Consider the following 22231-nt stretch of genomic DNA (forward strand, 5'->3'; position numbering starts at 1 on the left):
GCGTTGATTTAATCTGGAATCAAATACTACTGATTACACGTGTTACCAAGTTTATTTCGACTACACTGCAAAAGTTTCGATGAGATGCCTACACAACCTCCATGAAGTCCTTATTTCTCCTCATGCGATTTCCACACTTTTGGAACTGTGAAGAAAGATATTCGTTGCCGTCGATTTGCTTCAGACAAAGAGGTGCTAGCCTGGATACAATCACATTTCCGAAGGCAACAGAAAAGTTTTCCTATGATTGCATTGACTATGTTGTCTCACAATAAGGTAGCCGTTTTAATTATTATTGAAATAGTAAAAGTTAACTTATTTTTTCACTTCTGTCTCATTTTGATTTCACTGCCCCTTATGTTTCTACACTAACAAGCTGTTTCTTCAAGGGCTAAAAGGGAAACAGTTTCACCAGTAGCTTTTTTGTATTTGTTAGTTTTGTTTATTCTATTGAAGAAAATTGTCTGCAATTTTGCACCTCCATATCTCTTTTTACTGGTTTGTTATTTTAATTTTGGATTGTTTTTTATTTAGGTATAACAGTGGACATAAATGGACAGATCTCTGAATACCCATTCTCAGCTTTCTTCTTTGGTAACATTTAGATCCTTACGATATGGCCTATGTGAGCATGAGAAGCGACAAGCAACGCGTGATAGCTTCAGATACGACTGCAGGTAGAGCTACGGAAGTGTGCTAAGTTGACGATGTCTGTGCTACTGCTTGTGGTGTGCTACAACTGGTACACCTGAATTCAAAGGTGTTTGTCTCTTGGAGTTGCAGCACACACTGGTATGAAATACTGGTCATCCGATTTAAAGAAAACTATTTGCCGAAAGAATTCCATTGTTCCGCGTCTTACAGCTTGATGTCTTCGATCGATACGGGACTGAATTTCATTTCGTTATTGACTATAGTGACTGCGCTGCACGAAACTAAGTAAATGATTGCACGAAATTTTTAAGATATTGCAGAGGTAAAAAGAGAGTGGTTAGACTCTGTGTATGGTTCATTTAGGTCGTACATTAATCTTATGAACTGTAACAACATTTCGGAATTGGAAAGCTGAGATCAGAATATCTCTCTTATTTCTCGAGATTTTGGATTTTATATCTGGCAGACAGGTCGCATGCTTTTTCATATCCCTGCACATCGGTAATCACGTGGCTGTAAAAATAAACGGTTCAATATATCGAAACGACGTCTCTTGCAAATGACAGAAGGCAAAGAGGACGTATTTTTCGTATGACTAACACTCAGAACATTTTGGTCAAAAGGAAGAGTGGAGCGAAAAGAAGGCTTCCTATAAATTACACAAAGGGTTTTTGTCCGAATTTTCATAGCCAAACGAAGAATGGGAAATGGACGAATGGGGGTATGAAATTGATCATCACGAGGTCCAGTTCTGTAAAAAGTATGTAATTACTTGAAAGTAATCAAGGTAATCAAAAAACTTAGTGAGTTGAGGGAAAACTGAAACATTTCAGTAACAGCTGCTGCTATGTAAGCGAAGTGTCAAAAAGTTCATATTTTCAAGGCCTAGCTTTTTTATACACAAAGAGGTACATTGGTTGATATTTGCCTGCAAGGCTTCCTTCGAATCAAGTATTAAATGTTGTAGTATATTTCGAGAACAGAAGACGCTAGGAAAGAAATGACGTTCAACAAGACCACGCTTTCTGAATTAAACTTGAAAATAAGAAGGGAAATGAAAAAGAAATCGGTCAAACATCTCTTAAATGGTGCGCCTAAAGTAAATAAAATGGATTACAGAAACTGTTGATGTGCCTTTGGATGATGCTCGAAATCAAGTACAGCAAATGATGTGCATCAAGATGTTTCTCCAAGCTGTTTTATGTTTCTGACTTTTAGATACATCATTTCAAAAAACATTTGACCTTTTTTTCAAAAATTTTTTGTACGCTTTATTTGTGTAGACTATTTAAGTTAACTGAAACACTTGGGATTAACATTGATTGCTGCTGAATTAGGTTCCTAACAATCAAATATCAGTAACATTTCTTGGTTACTCGATGTCTTGTATTATGAATTTAGTGTGAGTGATATTCTGGGCTATATGTGTAGACTTTTAAAGTAGGCCTACTCCGGCAAGACCTTAACAGTATAGTTCGAGATGCAGTGTAAAGAAAATAGACAAAACGTGTTATACAGAACAGGTGATAGGATTCAATTTGAGTTAGTGAAAATATAAGACGGAAACAGAACCGTAACAATGACCCACGACGGCTCAGATGTTTAGCAGAAGGTGCTACGCTACACCATGGCAATCCTATTATTCCTTACTTATCTTTGTGACTCATTATTCCCCACTTATTGGCAGCTGAACGTTCGTGGTCACATAATAAACACATGTCTTTAATTCCTTGATGAGGTAGTCGAATTTGTGCTGATCCCTGTATATTCGTAGAATATATAAAATGAAATTCTCTATGAAGATTCCTTCTTTTGCAAAAACTTGCACACAACGCTCCCTCATCGCTTTTTTTCGTGCTAAAGATAATTTGGTTGCCCTGCTCTCGAGAAAGGCTATAGCCCCATGCTGCTGCTTGTAGCAAGGACGTCGCGCACCCACATGTCGTGCTACTGGTCGCTTGAGTCGCACACGTAGGACGTGGCCTGACACTTCTGTTTCCCATCTTAAGTGCAGCAATTGTACACAAAGCATCCACGAACGGTATCACATCATGTGGAATCGTTGGTATTTTAAATACTTTGGCACTTCGCTTCTGCTACATTCGCAGTATGGTGTTTATATTTCCTGTAGATACCGTTCTGTGCTGTATATACAGTAGCTCTGTTATGTGGTGTTTCAAATATGCACTGCAGCAACTGATTATAACCGTTACTGAAAATTCTGACGGGCATATTTACACTAGAATATTTAAGTAAACTTATCAATGTCCCTCGAGACTTAAGCAAATGAAATTATTAAGACGATCTGATTGATGAAGGCACACACTCGGAAATGGCTTTCTAACACGAAACTGTAAGTAAATGTTGAGGACTGAGTGATAATTTGCCGCCTTCAGTCATTCAAATCGAATGTAGCGAATAAAATAAAGGGACAGAGATGAGGGAAACTATGAAGATCAGCAAAAGAGACGTCAAAGATATGGCAGTATTGCAATGAGCAAGAGAAATATTATATTTGTTTGCACAATATGACAAAATAGGCGCCAATATGTGAGTGATAAGTGACAGTTTTTTACGTTTACCTACCTGCATCAAGAAAGGCATTGACAAGAAACGTGAGGATTTAATTCAGTCCATTTTATTGCCGTTAAGAAAGAATACAGTGGGTGAGGTTAGGCGCTGGTCCCCTTGCCGCCGCCGGCGCCGTCGCCTTCGGCTCCCCGCTGCCTCGCGCGCTGGATCGCGCCCACCGCTGCTTCCCGCAGAGCGCTCAGCGGCGAGTGGTGCGGCTGCTGCGAGTCCTGCGTGGCGTTACCCGAGCGGAGACCTGCGGGCAGGAAGCGGGCGCTCTGAGCCTCTTGCCGAGCGAGGGTGGCGCTGGCCGCGCAACTACGCGCACGTCACGTGACACTCATCACTCGCCATCCAGCCATTCCTCTGTTCCGCAGTGTTTGAGAAACGGAACGTTATATTAATTATCACTGTATGTCAACCTTTACAGAGATGGTTGCGGGACTCGGCTGTTCAGTACAGAATACCAAATCAAACACCTTTCAGCCGTTTATTTTCAAACTTATTGGGCTACCAGTTTCGGCGATATATTACACCATATTCAGGCCCTCTGACGGATATGTAGGATGGGGGCCTGAAGATGGTGTAATATATCGCCGAAACTGGTAGCCCCATAAAATAACATTGGAAAGTAGGCGGCTTAAGGGTGCTAGATTTCACATTTTCATATTAATTAAGTGCTCTCTAAATTGGGTTGGGGGCAGGAGGAGGAGTACGGCAAAATGTCACCGAATGCCATTTAAGGAGGGGAGGGGAGGGGGCAATGAAAATGTCACTTCAGCTTTCTAAGCTAGAGAATATGTGTTACTATTCTATGTGTCAATATTAAAAGTGTCCACCAATTTTTATGGCCTTTCTGAACTGGATGCTGTACACGTGTGCATTCCCGGGATTCACTGATCTGAAGCAATTGTCGCACAAGTGTCAGAGTCCATTCGGAGAATTCTCTGCCATGCTGGTCGAAATCGCTGTGTGTCCGTCAGTGATACGAGCAGGTTAAGCGACATACCAACAAATGGAAACGCGTTCACCGATAAGTATTCTCTTTGTTATCATATAAATTAAGAGACTGAAAAGGTTCGTAATCACATGCTTCAAAAGCAAGGCACGAACAACGTTGTCTTTCATCTGCAAAGTAAGTAAAGGTTCTACGACTTTCAATTTCTGTAATGTACCAATAAAAAGGTAATTTCTTTAAGGATCCGTCAAAACAGTTAATACTGTTTACGTGGAGCCAATTTATACTTATGTCTCTGTAAGTCCGTCTGAACACTACTCAAGGTTCGCATGTTTAAACTAACGTTATTAATTACTGTTATAAAAACTGTCCAGTCCTCATTCTAAATAAAACGGTTTCATTGAAGTTTTTTTAACAAAAGTAAAAGACAAAAAATCCATTTTTACGTATATTTACTCGGCTATGGAATAAGCCTCACGTGAAGGGGAGGATGGGGAGAGATCCAATCACATCTTGCCATACTCCACTTAGAGGGGAGGGGGACGGTCCATACGTTTAAGAAAAATCCTCGCGAAATTAATGGACGATCCCAAACGTCTAGTTCGCAGCTGTTGAGCTTTGGATTGCTTGACTAATAATAACCAATGATAACCAATAATGTTCATGAAACATGGAATAATCACAGTGAAAGCCACAGCGACCCGATGTATATAAATTGTAGAGTGTAAAAGATTCTTTGGATGCAAAAATTTCTTTTACTTGATGACCGTTTTCGATGTATACGACCATCATCAGATTTGTCATGCTGAAATAAATAATAAAAAAAAACATCCAGTCGAGCTAGGCACCTTCCACATCGCTGCCAACGGGTTCTGCACAACGCTGGTGACAACTCTGAAGGACAGTAACAGCTGCAAACATGTAACTCTTTTCTATCGGTTGTGAATAAATAGTAGCCGCTATTTAAGTTCCAATCCTCGTATATTACATACTTAATTATCTTAATTTAAGGTTTCTTTACTCCCAGTTCCACAGCATCTGCTATTTTAAACATTTTTAGTCCTGGGCTACAACATTTTGACAAAAGGTAAGATTTGTGTATGCATCACAACTGGCAGGATTCACGACTGGCTTCAGTTACTTTCCGATGTCTTTAAGATTACGTAACAGCCACAATGAATTACATCCCCTCTGGTAGAAGAAGGTTCTTTCGTCCTGTTTGTTACACCAAGTTTTCTATGCTCTAGAGACCAACATCCTTTACAGTCTTAAAAATATCCTGCAAATTGTTGTCTATTTACACTTGGTATGGAACAGTGACACTTTGTGGTTTAATGCGATACTTGTTGTCTGATATTGGAAACACTATGCACTTGAGATATTAAAATAAGAACATAAAATATAATTATACATGGAAATGGAAGGATGATCCCCAACAACTGAGCTCAAGCCTCTCACAAACAAAATATTTCTGTGGCTTTACGAAGAATTTGAGATTGGTTCGCTTACAGCTTTGGCAGTATCACAGTGAAACGCAGTTGTTTCGAAGATTCTATCATAACATCGTTGCGTTATGCATCACGTTCAAATAATCAAATTACGATGGAAATAATATAGCTGACCATCTAAATAAGCAAATGTAATCTAATACACCTAAACAGACGATAATAACTGTGCATACACCTATATGGGTGATGGTGCCGGATTTAGATTAGGAAATGAGACACTTAAAGTAGTAAAGGAGTTTTGCTATTTGGGGAGCAAAATAACTGGTGACGGTCGAAGCAGAGAGGATATAAAATATGGACTGGTAATGGCAAGGAAAGCATTTCTGAAGAAGAGAAATTTGTTAACATCGAGTACAGATTTAAGTGTCAGGAGGTCGTTTCTGAAAGTATTTGTATGGAGTGTAGCCATGTATGGAAGTGAAACATGGACGATAAATAGTTTGGACAAGAAGAGAATAGAAGCTTTCGGAATGTGGTGCTACAGAAGAATGCTGAAGATTAGATGGGTAGATCACATAACTAATGAGGAGGTATTGAATAGAATTGGAGAGAAGAGAAATTTGTCTCACAACTTGACTAGAAGAAGGGAACGGTTGGTAGAGCATATTCTGAGGCATCAAGGGATCACCAATATAGTATTGGAGGGCAGCGTGGAGGGTAAAAATCGTAGAGGGAGACCAAGGGATGAGTACACTAAACAGATTCAGAAGGATGTTGGTTGCAGTAGGTACTGGGAGATGAAGAAGCTTGCACAGGATAGAGTAGCGTAGAGAGCTGCATCAAACCAGTCTCTGAACTGAAGACCACAACAACAACAGCATCTATATTCACATCTATACAGTAGCAGACCACCTTTTAGACCATAGCCACATTGTACCACTTATTGAGGCAGCTTGTTGTTTCTTTCACGTATGGAGTGCAGGAAGAATGACTGCCTACACGTATCTATGAACGCAGTAGCTAGTCTAACGTTGTCTTTAAGATCCACACAGGAATAGTACATATGGGATATAACAAATTCCTAGATTCATCCCTCTGAACTGCTTCTTGAAATTTAGGAAGTAGATTTTCACGTGAGGGTTTGCATCTATTTTCTAGTGTGTACCCGATCAGGTTTTTGATCATCTCCGTCACGCTCTCCCGTGAGTCAAACAAACCTGTGATCATTAGTGCAGCCTGTTTTTGTATCCGTATTCTCTGCTAGTCCTGTTGGTTAATGTCCTAAATACATGAGCAACATTGTAGGATGAAGTGGTTACAGGCCAAATATAACCACTCTTTTACCAGAACGAGGCTAAATAGGCTGTGTGTTGTTGACTCTACAGTGTTCAGATAATGGGGGGTGATATCGAACAATTACTGTGCAAATTTTTGCTAATTTGTCTGGGTAGTTCGAGGGAGGAAAGTGTCTGCGATGCTAAACTTTACAGTAAAGACAATTTACATCACAAAAAAATGCTTCTTTAATTACAAGAAAGGACATCCAAGACCTTGCAAAGGCACATGCTTCATCTGTTTTCGACCGTTCAATTAATATGAGGGTAAAATTGGCAAAATGCAGACACACATGGAGGATTACCGGCAGTCGTTCGTCATATATTGTTATGCCACCCCCGAGAAAGTGTTGGAAACACACTACTGGCCATTAAAATTGCTACCCCACGAAGATGACGTGCAACAGACGCGAAATTTAACCGACAGGAAGAAGATGCAATGATATGCAAATGATTAGCGTTTCACAGCATTCACACAAGGTTGGCGCCGGTGGTGACACCTACAACGTGCTGACGTGAGGAAAGTTTACAACCGATTTCTCATACACAAACAGCAGTGCATGGTGAAACGTTGCTGTGACGCCTCGTGTAAGGAGGAGAAATGCGTACCATCACGTTTCCGACTTTGATAAAGGTCGGATTGTAGCCAATCGCGACTGCGGTTTATCGTATCGCGATATTGCTGCTCGCGTTGGTCGAGATCCAATGACTGTTAGCAGAATTTGGAATCGGTGAGTTCAGGAGGGTAATACGGAACGCCGTGCTTCGTATCACTAGCAGTCGAGATGACAGGCATCTTATCCGCATGGCTGTAACGGATCGTGCAGCCACGTCTCGATCTCTGAGTCAACAGATGGGGACGTTTGCAAGACAACAACCATCTGCACGAACAGTTCGACGACGTTTGCAGCGGCGTGGACTGTCAGCTCGGAGACCATGGCTGCGGTTACCCTCGACGCTGCATCACACACAGGAGCGCCTGTGATGGTAAATTCAACGACGAACCTGGGTGCACGAATGACAAAACGTCATTTTTTCGGATGAATCCAGGTTCTGTTTACAGCATCATGATGGTCGCACTCGTGTTTGGCGACATCGCGGTGAACGCACACTGGAAGCGTGTATTCGTCATCGCCATACTGGCGTACCACCCGGCGTGATGGTATGGGGTGCCATTGGTTACACGTCTCGGTCACCTCTTGTTCGCATTGACGGCACTTTGAACAGTGGACGTTACATTTCAGATTGTTACGACCCGTGGCTCTACCCTTCTTTCGATCCCTGCGAAGCTTATATTTCAGCGGGATAATGCACGACCGCATCTTGCAGGTCCTGTACGGGCCTTTCTGGATACAGAAAATTTTCGACTGCTGCCCTGGCCAGTACATTCTTCAGATCTCTCACTAACTGAAAACATCTGGTCAATGGTGGCCGAGCAAAGGGCTCGTCACAATATGCCGGTCACTACTCTTGATGAACTGTGGTATCTACATCTATATCTACATCTACATACACACTCTGCAATACACCATACGGTGCGTGGCGGAGGGTACCTCGTACCACAACTAGCGTCTTCTCTCCCTGTTCCACTCCCAAACAGAACGAGGGAAAAATTACTGTCTATATGCCTCTGTACGAGCCCTAATCTCTCTTATCTTATCTTTGTGGTCTTTCCGCGAAATGTAAGTTGGCGGCAGTGAAAGTGTACTGCAGTCAACCTCAAATGCTGATTCTCTAAATTTCCTCAGTAGCGATTCACGAAAAGAACGCCTCCTTTCCTCTAGAGACTCCCACCCGAGTTCCTGAAGCATTTCCGTAATACTCGCGTGATGATCAAACCTACCAGTAACAAATCTAGCAGCCCGCCTGTGAATGTCCTCCCTCAATCCGACCTGATAGTTATCCCAAACGCTCGAGCAGTACTCAAGAATAGGTCGTATCAGTGTTTTATAATCGGTCTTCTTTACAGATGAACCACATCTTCCCAAAATTCTGCCAATGAACCGAAGATGACTATCCGACTTTCCCACAACTGCCATTACATGCTTGTTCCACTTCATATCGCTCTGCAGTGTTACGTCCAAATATTTAATTGACGTGACTGTGTCAAGCGCTGCACTACTAATGGAGTATTCAAACATTACAGGATTCTCTTTCCTATTCATCTGCTTTAATTTACATTTATCTACATTTAGAATTAGCTGCCATTCTTTACACCAATCACAAAACCTGTCCAAATCATCTTCTATCCTTTTACAATCACTCAACGACGACACCTTCCCGTACACCACAGCATCATCAGCAAACAGCCGCACATTGCTATCCACCCTATTCAAAAGATCATTTATGTAGATAGTAAACAACAGCGGAACTACCAGACTTCCCTGGGGCACTGCAGATGATACCCTCACCTCCGATGAACACTCACCATCGAGGACAACGTACTGGGTTCTATTACTTAAGACGTCTTCGAGCCACTCGCATATCTGGGTACCGTACCTTAGTTAGGAGTCCACCGTGGGGCACCGAGTCAAACGCTTTCCGGAATTCAAGGAATACGGCATCCTTCTGACACCCTTCATCCATGGTTCGCAAGATATCATGTGAAAAAAGGGCGAGTTGCGTTTCGCAGGAGCGATGCTTTCTAAAGTCGTGCTGATGCATGGACAGCAACGTCTCTGTCTCAAAAAAATTTATTATATTCGAACTGAGAATATATTCGAGAATCCTGCAACAAACCGATGTTAAGGATATTGGTCTGTAATTTTGAGGATCCGTCCTTCTTCCCTTCTTATATACAGGCGCCACTTGCTCTGTTTACCAGTCGCTCGGGACTTTACGTTGGCAAGAAATTCGTGATAAATGCAAGCTAAGTAAGGAGCCAATGCAGTAGAGTACTCTGTAAAACCGAATTGGAATCCCATCAGGACCTGGCGATTTATTTATTTTCAACCCATTCAACTGCTTCACAACCCCAGGGATGTCTTTCACTATGTCCTCCATACGGGAATCTGTACGAGACTCAAACGGCGGTATGTTTGTACGATCGTTTGTACCTTGGCTGTCGATTTAGCTGCTCAAGACAGTTTTCGGATAATGTGTTCAAAAGTAATTCACACGACGGCTTGTCTGTACCACCTGTAATGAATCCTTAGACATCCCAGCCTACGCTAGGTAGGTTGAAGTAGCCTCTGACTAATATAGCATGATCCGGGTACTTCTGCGATACAGAATGTAGACTCCATCTGAATGATTCTAGAACTGTCACGGTGGAACCTGGTGGCCGGTAATAACACCCCACAATCAACTTTATTTCCCCGAGCCCTGTTAAGCGTGTCCATACAACTTCACAATCACACTCTACTTCGACCTCAATAGACACATTGTTTTTGTCAACTGCAATGAAGACACCACCTCCTACGGTGTCTAATCTGTCGTTCCGATACACGCCATCCAAGCTCTGTTTGACTCAATGCCCAGGCATATCAAGGCCGTTATTACAGCCACAGGTAGTTGTTCTGGGTACTGATTTCTCAGGATCTATGCACCCAATTTACGTGAAAATGTAATCACATGTCACTTATAGTATAATATATTTCTCCAATGAATACCAGTTTATCGTCTGCATTTCGTCTTGGTGTAGCAATTTTAATGGCCAATAGTGTATGTTGATACCGATTCGCTGTGTAGTTTCCTCTAGCCACCGCACCAGTGGATTGCAGAATAATGACGAGGGCCACTTGTTAGCCCCATCACTGTCCAATTAGAGAATAGTCAGACCTTGCAGGGCATCCCAGAAGGCCTGATATATGACATGAACGATAATTCAAAGCAAAAAGGTGGAGTAAACACGACTTGTAAAATGCATACCTTAAGAGTTACGAGCACTCGTTCATCTTTGCCACTGTGAAACACGTCGCATCTCCCGAACCAATGCTCTTAGGTCTTATGGTATGCATTTTAGAGGCCACGTTTACTGGACTTTTCTTCTTTTTTTTGCTTCATACACACCTCCTCGCAAAAGATGGAAAGCAAAGAGCTGGCAATAGAAGAGATTTGTTCCACAGTAACGAAGATGAAGTGCTCATACCTCTTAAGGTATGCAAGTTAGAAGCCATTGTTACTAGATTTTATCCTCAGAATGACCGTTTCTGTCATATCCCTGAACACTGACCATTCCTCCCAACACACCCTGTGTTGTTGTTGTTGTTGTTGTGGTCTTCAGTCCAGAGACTGGTTTGATGCAGCTCTCTATGCTACTCTATCCTGTGCAAGCTTCTTCATCTCCCAGTACCTACTGCAACCAACATCCTTCTGAATCTGTTTAGTGTACTCATCCCTTGGTCTCCCTCTACGATTTTTACCCTCCACGCTGCCCTCCAATACTAAATTGGTGATCCCTTGATGCCTCAGAATATGCCCTACCAACCGATCCCTTCTTCTAGTCAAGTTGTGAGACAAATTTCTCTTCTCTCCAATTCTATTCAATACCTCCTCATTAGTTATGTGATCTACCCATCTAATTTTCAGCATTCTTCTGTAGCACCACATTCCGAAAGCTTCTATTCTTTTCTTGTCCAAACTATTTATCGTCCATGTTTCACTTCCATACATGGCTACACTCCATACAAATACTTTCAGAAACGACTTCCTGACACTTAAATCTGTACTCGATGTTAACAAATTTCTCTTCTTCAGAAACACTTTCCTTGCCATTGCCAGTCCATATTTTATATCCTCTGCTTCGACCGTCACCAGTTATCTTGCTCCCTAAATAGCAAAACTCCTTTACTACTTTAAGTGTCTCATTTCCTAATCTAATTCCTTCAGCATCACCCGACTTAATACGAGTACATTCCATTATTCTTGTTTTGCTTTTGTTGATGTTCATCTTATATCCTCCTTTCAAGACACTGCCCATTCCGTTCAACTGCTCTTCCAATTCCTTTGCTGTCTCTGACAGAATTACAATGTCATCGGCGAACCTCAGAGTTTTTATTTCTTCTCCATGGATTTTAATACCTACTCCAAATTTTTCTTTTGTTTCCTTTACTACTTGCCCAATATACAGATTGAATAACATCGGGGAGAGGCTACAACCCTGTCTCACCCCCTTCCCAACCACTGCTTGCCTTTCATGCCCCTCGACTCTTATAACTGCCATATGGTTTCTGTACAAATTGTAAATAGCCTTTCGCTCACTGTATTTTACCCCTGCCACCTTTAGAATTTGAAAGAGAGTATTCCAGTCAACATTGTCAAAAGCTTTCTCTAAGTCTACAAATGCTAGAAACGTAGGTTTGCCTTTCCTTAATCTTTCTTCTAAGATAAGTCGTAATTTCAGTATTGCCTCACGTGTTCCAACATCTGTCAACACCTGATTTCTTTGGGATTGGAATTATTATATTCTTCTTGAAGTCTGAGGGTATTTTGCCTGTCTCGTACATCTTGCTCACCATATGGTAAAGTTTTGTCAGAACTGGCTCTCCCGAGGCCGTCAGTAGTGCTAATGGAATGTTGTCTACTCCCGGGGCCTTGTTTCGACTCAGGTCTTTCAGTGCTCTGTCAAACTCTTCACGCAGTATCGTATCTCCCATTTCATCTTCATCTACATCCTCTTCCATTTACATAATATTGTCCTCAAGTACATCGCCCTTGTATAGACCCTCTATATACTCCTTCCACCTTTCTGCTTTCCCCTCTTTGCTTAGAACTGGGTTTCCATCTGAGCTCTTGATATTCATACAAGTGGCTCTCTTTCCTCCAAAGGTCTCTTTAATTTTCCTGTAGGCTGTATCGATCTTACCCCTAGTGAGATAAGCCTCTACATCCTTACATTTGTCCTCTAGCCATGCCTGCTTACCCATTTTGCACTTCCTGTCGATCTCATTTTTGAGACGTTTGTATTCCTATTTGCCTGCTTCATTTACTGCATTTTTATATTTTCTCCTTTCATCAATTAAATTCAATATTTCTTCTGTTACCCAAGGAGTTCTACTAGCCCTCGTCTTTTTACCTACTTGATCCTCTGCTGCTTTCACTACTTCATCCCTCAGAGCTACCCATTCTTCTTCTACTGTATTTCTTTCCCCCATTCCTGTCAATTGTTCCCTTAAGCTCTCCCTGAAACTCTGTACAACCTCTGGTTCTTTCAGTTTATCCAGGTCCCATCTCCTTAAATTCCCACCTTTTTGCAATTTCTTCAGTTTTAATCTACAGTTCATAACCAATAGATTGTCGTCAGAGTCCACATCTACCCCTGGAAATGTCTTACAATTTAAAACCTGGTTCCTAAGTCTCTGTCTTACCATTATATAATCTATCTAATACCTTTTAGTATCTCCAGGATTCTTCCTTGCATACAACCTTCTTTTATGATTCTTGAACCAAGTGTTAGCTATGTTTAAGTTATTCTGTGCAAAATTCTACCAGACGGCTTCCTCTTTCATTTCTTAGCCCCAATCCATATTCACCTACTATGTTTCCTTCTCTTCCTTTTCCTACGGTCGAATTCCAGTCACCCATGACTATTAAATTTTCGTCTCCCTTCACTACCTGAATAATTTCTTTTATTTCATCATACATTTCTTCATTTTCTTCGTCATCTGCAGAGCTAGTTGACATATAACCTTGTACTACTGTAGTAGGCGTGGGCTTCGTGTCTATCTTCGCCACTATAATACGTTCACTATGCTGTTTGTTTACACATCCTGTGTAAACACCAAATTCAACCTAAAGGAGTCTGCAAATTATTTCCCTTTATGCAGGAACTTAATGGCTGATGAACGACAAATGGACTGGACTGTCTAAGATAAACACGCGTTTCTGTTATTACATGAATTTCCGACAGTAAATACCCACCTCAAAGCATAAAAACGCTCTGCTGAAGACACTTGGGTCTGCAGATTGGTTTTGTTTAGCACTACAAAAGAAATTAAAGAAAAAGTTTCAGCCTGTAAGCAAATTCAACAAAGCACGACGCAGCATCGGCGAATGCCAGTGCTTTAGTCACCTGTGAAGAGCTCGCGGACCGCACTGCTGAAGTGGAAGCCGTTGTTCCCAGTGTCGCCTTCCGCTTCCGCCGGGCTGCTGGATCCAGTGTCAGCAGTGTCAGTGTCAGCCGGGCGGCTCTCCACCAGGATGGCGAAGGCAGCCACGGCGAACAGGAGCAGGCACCAGCGGGACATGTCACGGCTGCAGAGGCGAAAGCGCGGAACATGCTGCCGCAGGCCGGCTCGTCGTCTTTATAGCCAGGCAGTGGCCTTCAGGCAAGACGCAACACTTTTTATACGGCACTTTATGGAAACGAAATTGAAGTACAATTTCCCTCTTTAATCTTCTCATACAGCTGGCAAAAAATTCTTCAGAGCTCTTACAGACATAGAAATTAACACAATATACTTTGTCCTTCATGGTTTTAACCGCAGTTGTGCTGAAAACAGCTACGGATGTAGGTACGTCTCTTTCTCTGAAATTAGCGATGGTATTGATACATCAGATTCATTTATTTAACGAGCACAAAAATGATTTAGATTTTTTCACGATTCATTAATGAATCACGTAATGTGCTTATTTAGGTACTGCAGATATAATTGTATTGTTCTGTCTGTCAACTACTTCATTTGAACTAGAAATAACAATTTCAGGTCTTAATAATAGAGTAATATAAAGAAAAAATGAAAACGCAACACCCAACACAAGGGACCATCGAATGGTTCCATTCAAAAGTAACTATCGTACACGGTAAGACGTTTATCCCCCTTGAAGACGAGACGATATCCTGTTCCATAGAACGCGGTCGGCCGCTGACGGCTCCACATCCGCACCCACTCTTGCACTTCCTCGTCCGACTGTAATCTACGTCCACGCATGTCTCCTTTTCAGGCCTCCAAAGATGTGAAAATCACACGGTGAAACATCCCAGGTATACGGAGGGTGTTGCAGTGTTTCCCCATCAAATCGCTGAAGTGTGGTGTTCGTCTGATCGGCACTATAGGGACGGGCGTTATCGCGCAACAGGACGGTTCCCTCCGACAGCATTCATGGGTGTTCACAGCTCTGAGCAAGGTTCCACGCTCGAGGAACTCGACGATCATAACATCCCTGCATCATCATAATTATCTTACTGAAACTTGAGAAAACGACTTTGGATTTCTTTGGTGGTGGAGATGTGTGATGTTTCCGCCGTTGGCCTCGGCCATTTGGAACGCTATCGGGTGGAATCTTCCTGTTGCACGATAATGTCCGCTCCACTCTGCCAATCGGACGAAGGCTTACTTCAGCGATTTGACTGAGTAGCACTGCAACATCGTTAGTACAGGTCGGATGTTTCACCGTGTGATTTTCACATCTTTGGCGACCTGAAGAAGACATGCGCAGTTGTTGGTTTCCGTCAGACGAGGAAGTGCAAGAGTGGGTTCAAATGGTTCAAATGGCTCTGAGCACTATGGGACTTAACATCTGCGGTCATCAGTCCCCTAGAACTACGTAAACCTAACTAACCTAAGGACATCACACACACCCATGCCCGAGGCAGGTAGCGGTCGCGCGGTTCCTGACTGAAGCGCCTAGAACCGCTCGGCCACACCGGCCAGTTGCAAGAGTGGGTGCGCTTGTGGATCCGTCAGCGGCCGACCACGTTCTAAGAGACAGGAATTCATCGTCTCGTCCTCTAACACGACAAATGCTTTAACGTGTGTGATGATCACTTTTGAATGAAACCATTGCATGGCCCCTTTATGGTGGGTTTTCGGTTTTCATTTGACTGCCCTTCATGTGTATACCTTGTTTAGTATCAGACAGTGACTCAATTTCCCCGCCCACTCCGAGTATCGATATGGAGGAAAGGTCAGAGATACATGGGCTCCATACCCCAGCTTGTTCCCTTGTAGGTCACCTCCACAGCCGCAATTACGGGCAGGTCACGTGTGCCCGTTCACTGGCGCAAGGGTGCCTCTAAATACCGCAGAGCCGCACTTGTCCTGCAATAACAAGTGTTGTCTGAAACCTGCGATACACGCCATTGTGGCCTGTGTTTGCATGTTCCGATTAGGATCACTCCCGAGACTGATTGCACAAGCTTATGACAAATTTCATATCAATAGTCCTCCCAGGACTTTGCTTCTGGCTAGTCGTTCACTTTGCGAACTCTGCCGTCATCGATCACAAGGAACCACCTGTTTGCTCCAGGGATGTCTGTGTCACCACCGATATGAATGATCATAAACTGCATTCTACCGACGCAGAGAAAAATGGCGATGAGGAGTTTCTCACTGTGCAGCTATTCAGTGTGAGGGGCATGGACCTGAGTTCCTAACGCCTTCACAGCAGCAGTTGCAGCAGCAATAATAGCGGCAGGAACAGCAGTCGAATTTTAACAATTACAGCAGGAACTGCAGCTACAACAACAGCCAGTCTGCAGCTCCAATATAGTCACTACCACCTCAAATCCTTGCTTACTCCGCCGAAGCAAGAGCTGTTGGGAGGTTTGTTAACGTCATTTTCTTCTTCACTACAAGGCAGGATAGACAACTGACCCTGAATAACAGATTACGCTTTCCCTGCCTTATAGTAATAAACGCACAAAGAGGTGCAAAAATTTTGTTCTTCACTACAAGGCAAGACAAACAACTGACCCTGAATAACAGAGTACGCTTTTCCTGCCTCATAGTAATAAAATGCACAAAGAGGTGGAGAAACCATACCCACTTTCAGACCCCAGCAGGTTGAGCTTTTCTGATATTTGTGGTCTACTGACTGACCATTACGTTCAGAAAACCCACAGAGGGGCAGCTAGGTTTCAGTTTAATCAACTAGTTAAGCAAGGTAAGCTAATATAGGCACCAAGGGAACCTGACTTATAAGTGAGTTATTTCTGTGAAAAGTACCCGTGGTCTAGGGGTAGCGTCTTTGATTTATAATCAAAAACGTCTTCGGTCCCGGGTTCGATCACCGCCACAGCCTAAATTTTGATAAATAATCAGCATTGGCGGCCGAAGACTTCCGTCATAAGAAGTCAGCCTCATTCTGCCAACGGTATTGTCAAGGCGGAGGAGCGGATAGAGGTTCAGGGCACTCTCTTGTCCTAGGGATGGGAAATTTCCCCTAAAGGCGGAAGAATCAGCAACGATTAACGACATGAGGATGCAGAAGGCAATGGAAATCACTGCATTAAAGACACGTAACGTGTATCCACAGGACATGTGGCCTGTATTTGAAGAAGTGTCATGATGATCTCTCCATTGGCAAAAGATTCCGGAATAGTCCCCAGTTCGGATCTCCGGGAGGGGACTGCCAAGGGGGAGGTTACCATGAGAAAAAGATTGAATAATCAACGAAAGGATAACGTTCTATGAGTCGGGGCGTGGAATGTCAGAAGCTTGAACGTGGTAGGGAAACTAGAAAATCTGAAAAGGGAAATGCAAAGGCTCAATCTAGATATAGTAGGGGTCAGTGAAGTGAAGTGGAAGGAAGACAAGGATTTCTGGTCAGATGAGTATCGGGTAATATCAACAGCAGCAGAAAATGGTATAACAGGTGTAGGATTCGTTATGAATAGGAAGGTAGGGCAGAGGGTGTGTTACTGTGAATAGTTCAGTAACCGGGTTGTTCTAATCAGAATCGACAGCAGACCAACACCGACAACGATAGTTCAGGTATACATGCCGACGTCGCAAGCTGAAGATGAACAGAGAAAGTGTATGAGGATATTGAAAGGGTAATGCAGTATGTAAATGGGGACGAAAATCTAATAGTCATGGGCGACTGGAATGCAGTTGTAGGGGAAGGAGTAGAAGAAAAGGTTACAGGAGAATATGGGCTTCGGACAAGGAATGAAAGAGGAGAAAGACTAATTGAGTTCTGTAACAAGTTTCAGCTAGTAATAGCGAATACCCTGTTCAAGAATCACAAGAGGAGGAGGTATACTTTGGAAAAGGCCGGGAGATACGGGAAGATTTCAATTAGATTACGTCATGGTCAGACAGAGATTCCGAAATCAGATACTGGATTGTAAGGCGTACCCAGGAGCAGATATAGACTCAGATCACAATATAGTAGTGATGAAGAGTAGGCTGAAGTGGGATACGGAAGTACTGAGGAATGACGAGATACGTTTGAAGTTCTCTAACGCTATAGATACAGCAATAAGGAATAGCGCAGTAGGCAGAATAGTTGAAGAGGAATGGACATCTCTAAAAAGGGCCATCAGAGAAGTTGGGAAGGAGAAAATAGGTACAAAGAAGGTAGCTGCGAAGAAACCATGGGTAACAGAAGAAATACTTCAGTTGATTGATGAAAGGAGGAAGTACAAACATGTTCCGGGAAAATCAGGAATACAGAAATACAAGTCGCTGAGGAATGAAATAAATAGTAAGTGCAGGGAAACTAAGACGAAATGGCTGCAGGAAAAATGTGAAGACATCGAAAAAGATATGATTGTCGGAAGGACAGACTCAGCATACAGGAAAGTCAAAACAACCTTTGGTGACATTAAAAGCAACTGTGGTAACATTAAGAGTGCAACGGGAATTCCATTTTTAAATGCAGAAGAGAGAGCAGATAGGTGGAAAGAATACATTGAAAGCCCCTATGAGGGTGAAGATTTGTCTGATGTGATAGAAGAAGAAACAGGAGTCGATTTAGAAGAGATAGGGGATCCAGTATTAGAATCGGAATTTAAAAGAGCTTTGGAGGACTTACGGTCAAATAAGGCAGAAGGGATAAATAACATTCCATCAGAATTTCTAAAATCATTGGGGGAAGTGGCAACGAAACGGCTATTCACGTTGGTGTGTAGAATATATAAGTCTGGCGATATACCATCTGACTTTCGGAAAAGCATCATCCACACAATTCCGAAGACGGCAAGAGCTGACAAGTGCGAGAATCATCGCACAATCAACTTAACAGCTCATGCATCGAAGCTGCTTACAAAAATAATATACAGAAGAATAGAAAAGATAATTGAGAATGCGCTAGGTGACGATCAGTTTGGCTTTAGGAAAAGTAAAGGGGCGAGACAGGCAATTCTGACGTTACGGCTAATAATGGAAGCAAGGCTAATGAAAAATCAAGACACTTTCAAAGGATTTGTCGACCTGGAAAAAGAGTTCGACAATATAAAATGGTGCAAGCTGTTCAAGATTCTGAAAAAAGTAGGGGTAAGCTATAGTGAGAGACGGGTCATATACAATATGTACAACAACCAAGAGGTAATAATAAGAGTGGACGATCAAGAACGAAGTGCTCGTATTAAGAAGGGCGTAAGACAAGGCTGTAGCCTTTCGCCCCTACTCTTCAATCTGTACCTCGAGGAAGCAATGATGGAAATAAAAGAAAGTATCTTCTGGTAAACCTTCCGGGATGTAAGGTCGTGGTCCATGAAACTCTTCAGCTCCTAACGTTTCGTCCAGAGCTGCGCTGGACATCTTCAGAGGGGTGTTTCTCCTCCGGTGGGTCTTGCCGACTAACGGGTCGGACGTCTGAGAGCGACTTATGTATCGTAGAAAGTGGGCGTGACCAGAGTTACACGTGATATGCAGAGATAACCTTTGTCAGAGATAAAACTTAACTATCGATCGTAATCTCGTCACGGATAAAACTGTCTAGCAATTCTGTAGTGCTACTGTCCAAATATCACTAAGTTTCATGGTCTCTTCTTTCCGATTAAAATTATCCCTATGTTTATATATTTCAATTGCTTCTCTACAAAGCCGTGGGTAATAGTTCGTCGTCGTAGATAAAATTTTTGTTTCGGAAAACTTCACTTGATGATTTCCTGGCTGAAAAGCGTGTTCTGCTACAGCCGATTTATCTGTTTTTCCTAATCGGCAAAGACTTCTGAGTTCTTTTAACCCTGTATTTACGCTTCTTTTTGTTGTTCCAACATAAACTTTACCACATGTACACGGAATTGTATATACTCCACTGGCTGATAGAGGAGCGCGTTTATCTTTTACAGACCGAAGAACATGACAAATTTTCTTCGTTGGTCTAAAAACAGGTCTAATATCATGTTTACTTCAAATCTTTCCAATCTGATCCGTTACTTTCTTTATAAAACGGAGAGAGACTGTATTCTTCCATCGTTTTTCGGACTTGTCCTTAAGCTTTTTGTTGTTTGGGTGCAGAATTCTGCTTACTTCTTTCTTTGAGTAGCCATTTTTCTCAAACGCGTGCTTCAGATGTTTTAATTCGTCGTCTAGATACTCCGGCGTGCAAATCCGTCTGGCTCTGTCAACGAGACTTGTAATCACACCTCTTTTTTGTTTTGGATGGTGGTTAGAGTTTTTATGTAAGTATCTGTCTGTGTACGTTATTTTTCTAAAAATCTGTTGTTTCAAGCTTCCATCCGGAAGATCTGACTGCTTTTTTCAGACACTGTCTTACTTCCAGTCAGTTCCAGTGGAATAATGAGTTTTACGAACAACTTAATGGCGTAGCAATGGGTAACCCATTGGGTCCTGCAGTAGCTAATTTCTACATGGAGAAATTCGAACAGTCAGCCTTGGAAAAAGCAGATAAGAAACCATCTCGCTGGTATCGGTATGTAGACGATACATTTGTGGTCTGGCCACATGGTAGAGAAGCCTTAGGCGAATTTTTTGATTACCTTAATAATATAAATCCAAGAATCCAGTTTACCATGGAGAGAGAAAATGATAACAAAATACCGTTTTTGGATGTTTTAGTTATGAGACAGACGGATGGAAGCTTGAAACAACAGATTTTTAGAAAAATAACGCACACAGACAGATACTTACATAAAAACTCTAACCACCATCCAAAACAAAAAAGAGGTGTGATTACAAGTCTCGTTGACAGAGCCAGACGGATTTGCACGCCGGAGTATCTAGACGACGAATTAAAACATCTGAAGCACGCTTTTGAGAAAAATGGCTACTCAAAGAAAGAAGTAAGCAGAATTCTGCACCCAAACAACAAAAAGCTTAAGGACAAGTCCGAAAAACGATGGAAGAATACAGTCTCTCTCCGTTTTATAAAGAAAGTAACGGATCAGATTGGAAAGATTTGAAGTAAACATGATATTAGACCTGTTTTTAGACCAACGAAGAAAATTTGTCATGTTCTTCGGTCTGTAAAAGATAAACGCGCTCCTCTATCAGCGAGTGGAGTATATACAATTCCGTGTACATGTGGTAAAGTTTATGTTGGAACAACAAAAAGAAGCGTAAATACAGGGTTAAAAGAACTCAGAAGTCTTTGCCGATTAGGAAAAACAGATAAATCGGCTGTAGCAGAACACGCTTTTCAGCCAGGAAATCATCAAGTGAAGTTTTCCGAAACAAAAATTTTATCTACGACGACGAACTATTACCCACGGCTTTGTAGAGAAGCAATTGAAATATATAAACATAGGGATAATTTTAATCGGAAAGAAGAGACCATGAAACTTAGTGATATTTGGACAGTAGCACTTCAAAATATTAGACAGTTTTATCCGTGACGAGATTACGATCGATAGTTAAGTTTTATCTCTGACAAAGGTTATCTCTGCATATCACGTGTAACTCTGGTCACGCCCACTTTCTACGATACATAAGTCGCTCTCAGACGTCCGACCCGTCAGTCGGCAAGACTCACCGGAGGAGAGACACCCCTCTGAAGATGTCCAGCGCAGCTCTGGACGAAACGTTAGGAGCTGAAGAGTTTCATGGACCACGACCTTACATCCCGGGAGGTTTAGCAGAAGATATGTCATCCGGTCGTGAAAGCCTTCATACTATGAATAAAAGAAAGGTTCAGGAGTGGAATTAAAATACAAGGTGAAAGGATATCAATGATACGATTCGCTGATGACATTGCTATCCTGAGTGAAAGTGAAGAACAATTAAATGATCTGCTTAACGGAATGAACCGTCTAATGAGTACACAATATAGTTTGAGAGTAAATGGGAGGAAGAAGAAGGTAATGAGAAGTAGTAGAAATGAGAACAGCGAGAAACTTAACATCAGGATTGATGGTCACGAAGTCAATGAAGTTAAGGAATTCTGTTACTTAGGCAGTAAAATAACCAATGACGGACGGAGCAAGGAGGACATCAAAAGCAGACTCGCTATGGCAAAAAAGGCATTTCTGGCCAAGAGAAGTATACTAATATCAAATATCGGCCTTAATTTGAGGAAGAAATTTCTGAGGATGTACGTCTGGAGTACAGCTTTGTATGGTAGTGAAACATGGACTGTGGGAGAACCGGAACAGAAGAGAATCGAAGCATTTGAGATGTGGTGCAATAGACGAATGT

The 22231-nt window shown here is 42.2% G+C and overlaps 1 protein-coding gene across 1 annotated transcript; it reads right to left on the minus strand.

Moving 5' to 3' along the window:
- Positions 1–3276: 3276 nt before the first annotated feature.
- LOC124799302 lies at positions 3277–14177 on the minus strand. Its single transcript, XM_047262889.1, has 2 exons — positions 13978–14177; positions 3277–3481 (listed from the first exon to the last, which is right to left on the minus strand). The coding sequence occupies exons 1-2, from the start codon at positions 14150–14152 to the stop codon at positions 3327–3329; spliced, it is 330 nt and encodes a 109-aa protein (XP_047118845.1). The 5' UTR covers positions 14153–14177; the 3' UTR covers positions 3277–3326.
- Positions 14178–22231: the final 8054 nt, after the last annotated feature.

This window comes from Schistocerca piceifrons, chromosome 5 (genome assembly GCF_021461385.2).
Source record: "Schistocerca piceifrons isolate TAMUIC-IGC-003096 chromosome 5, iqSchPice1.1, whole genome shotgun sequence".
NCBI classification, from domain to species: domain Eukaryota; kingdom Metazoa; phylum Arthropoda; class Insecta; order Orthoptera; family Acrididae; genus Schistocerca; species Schistocerca piceifrons.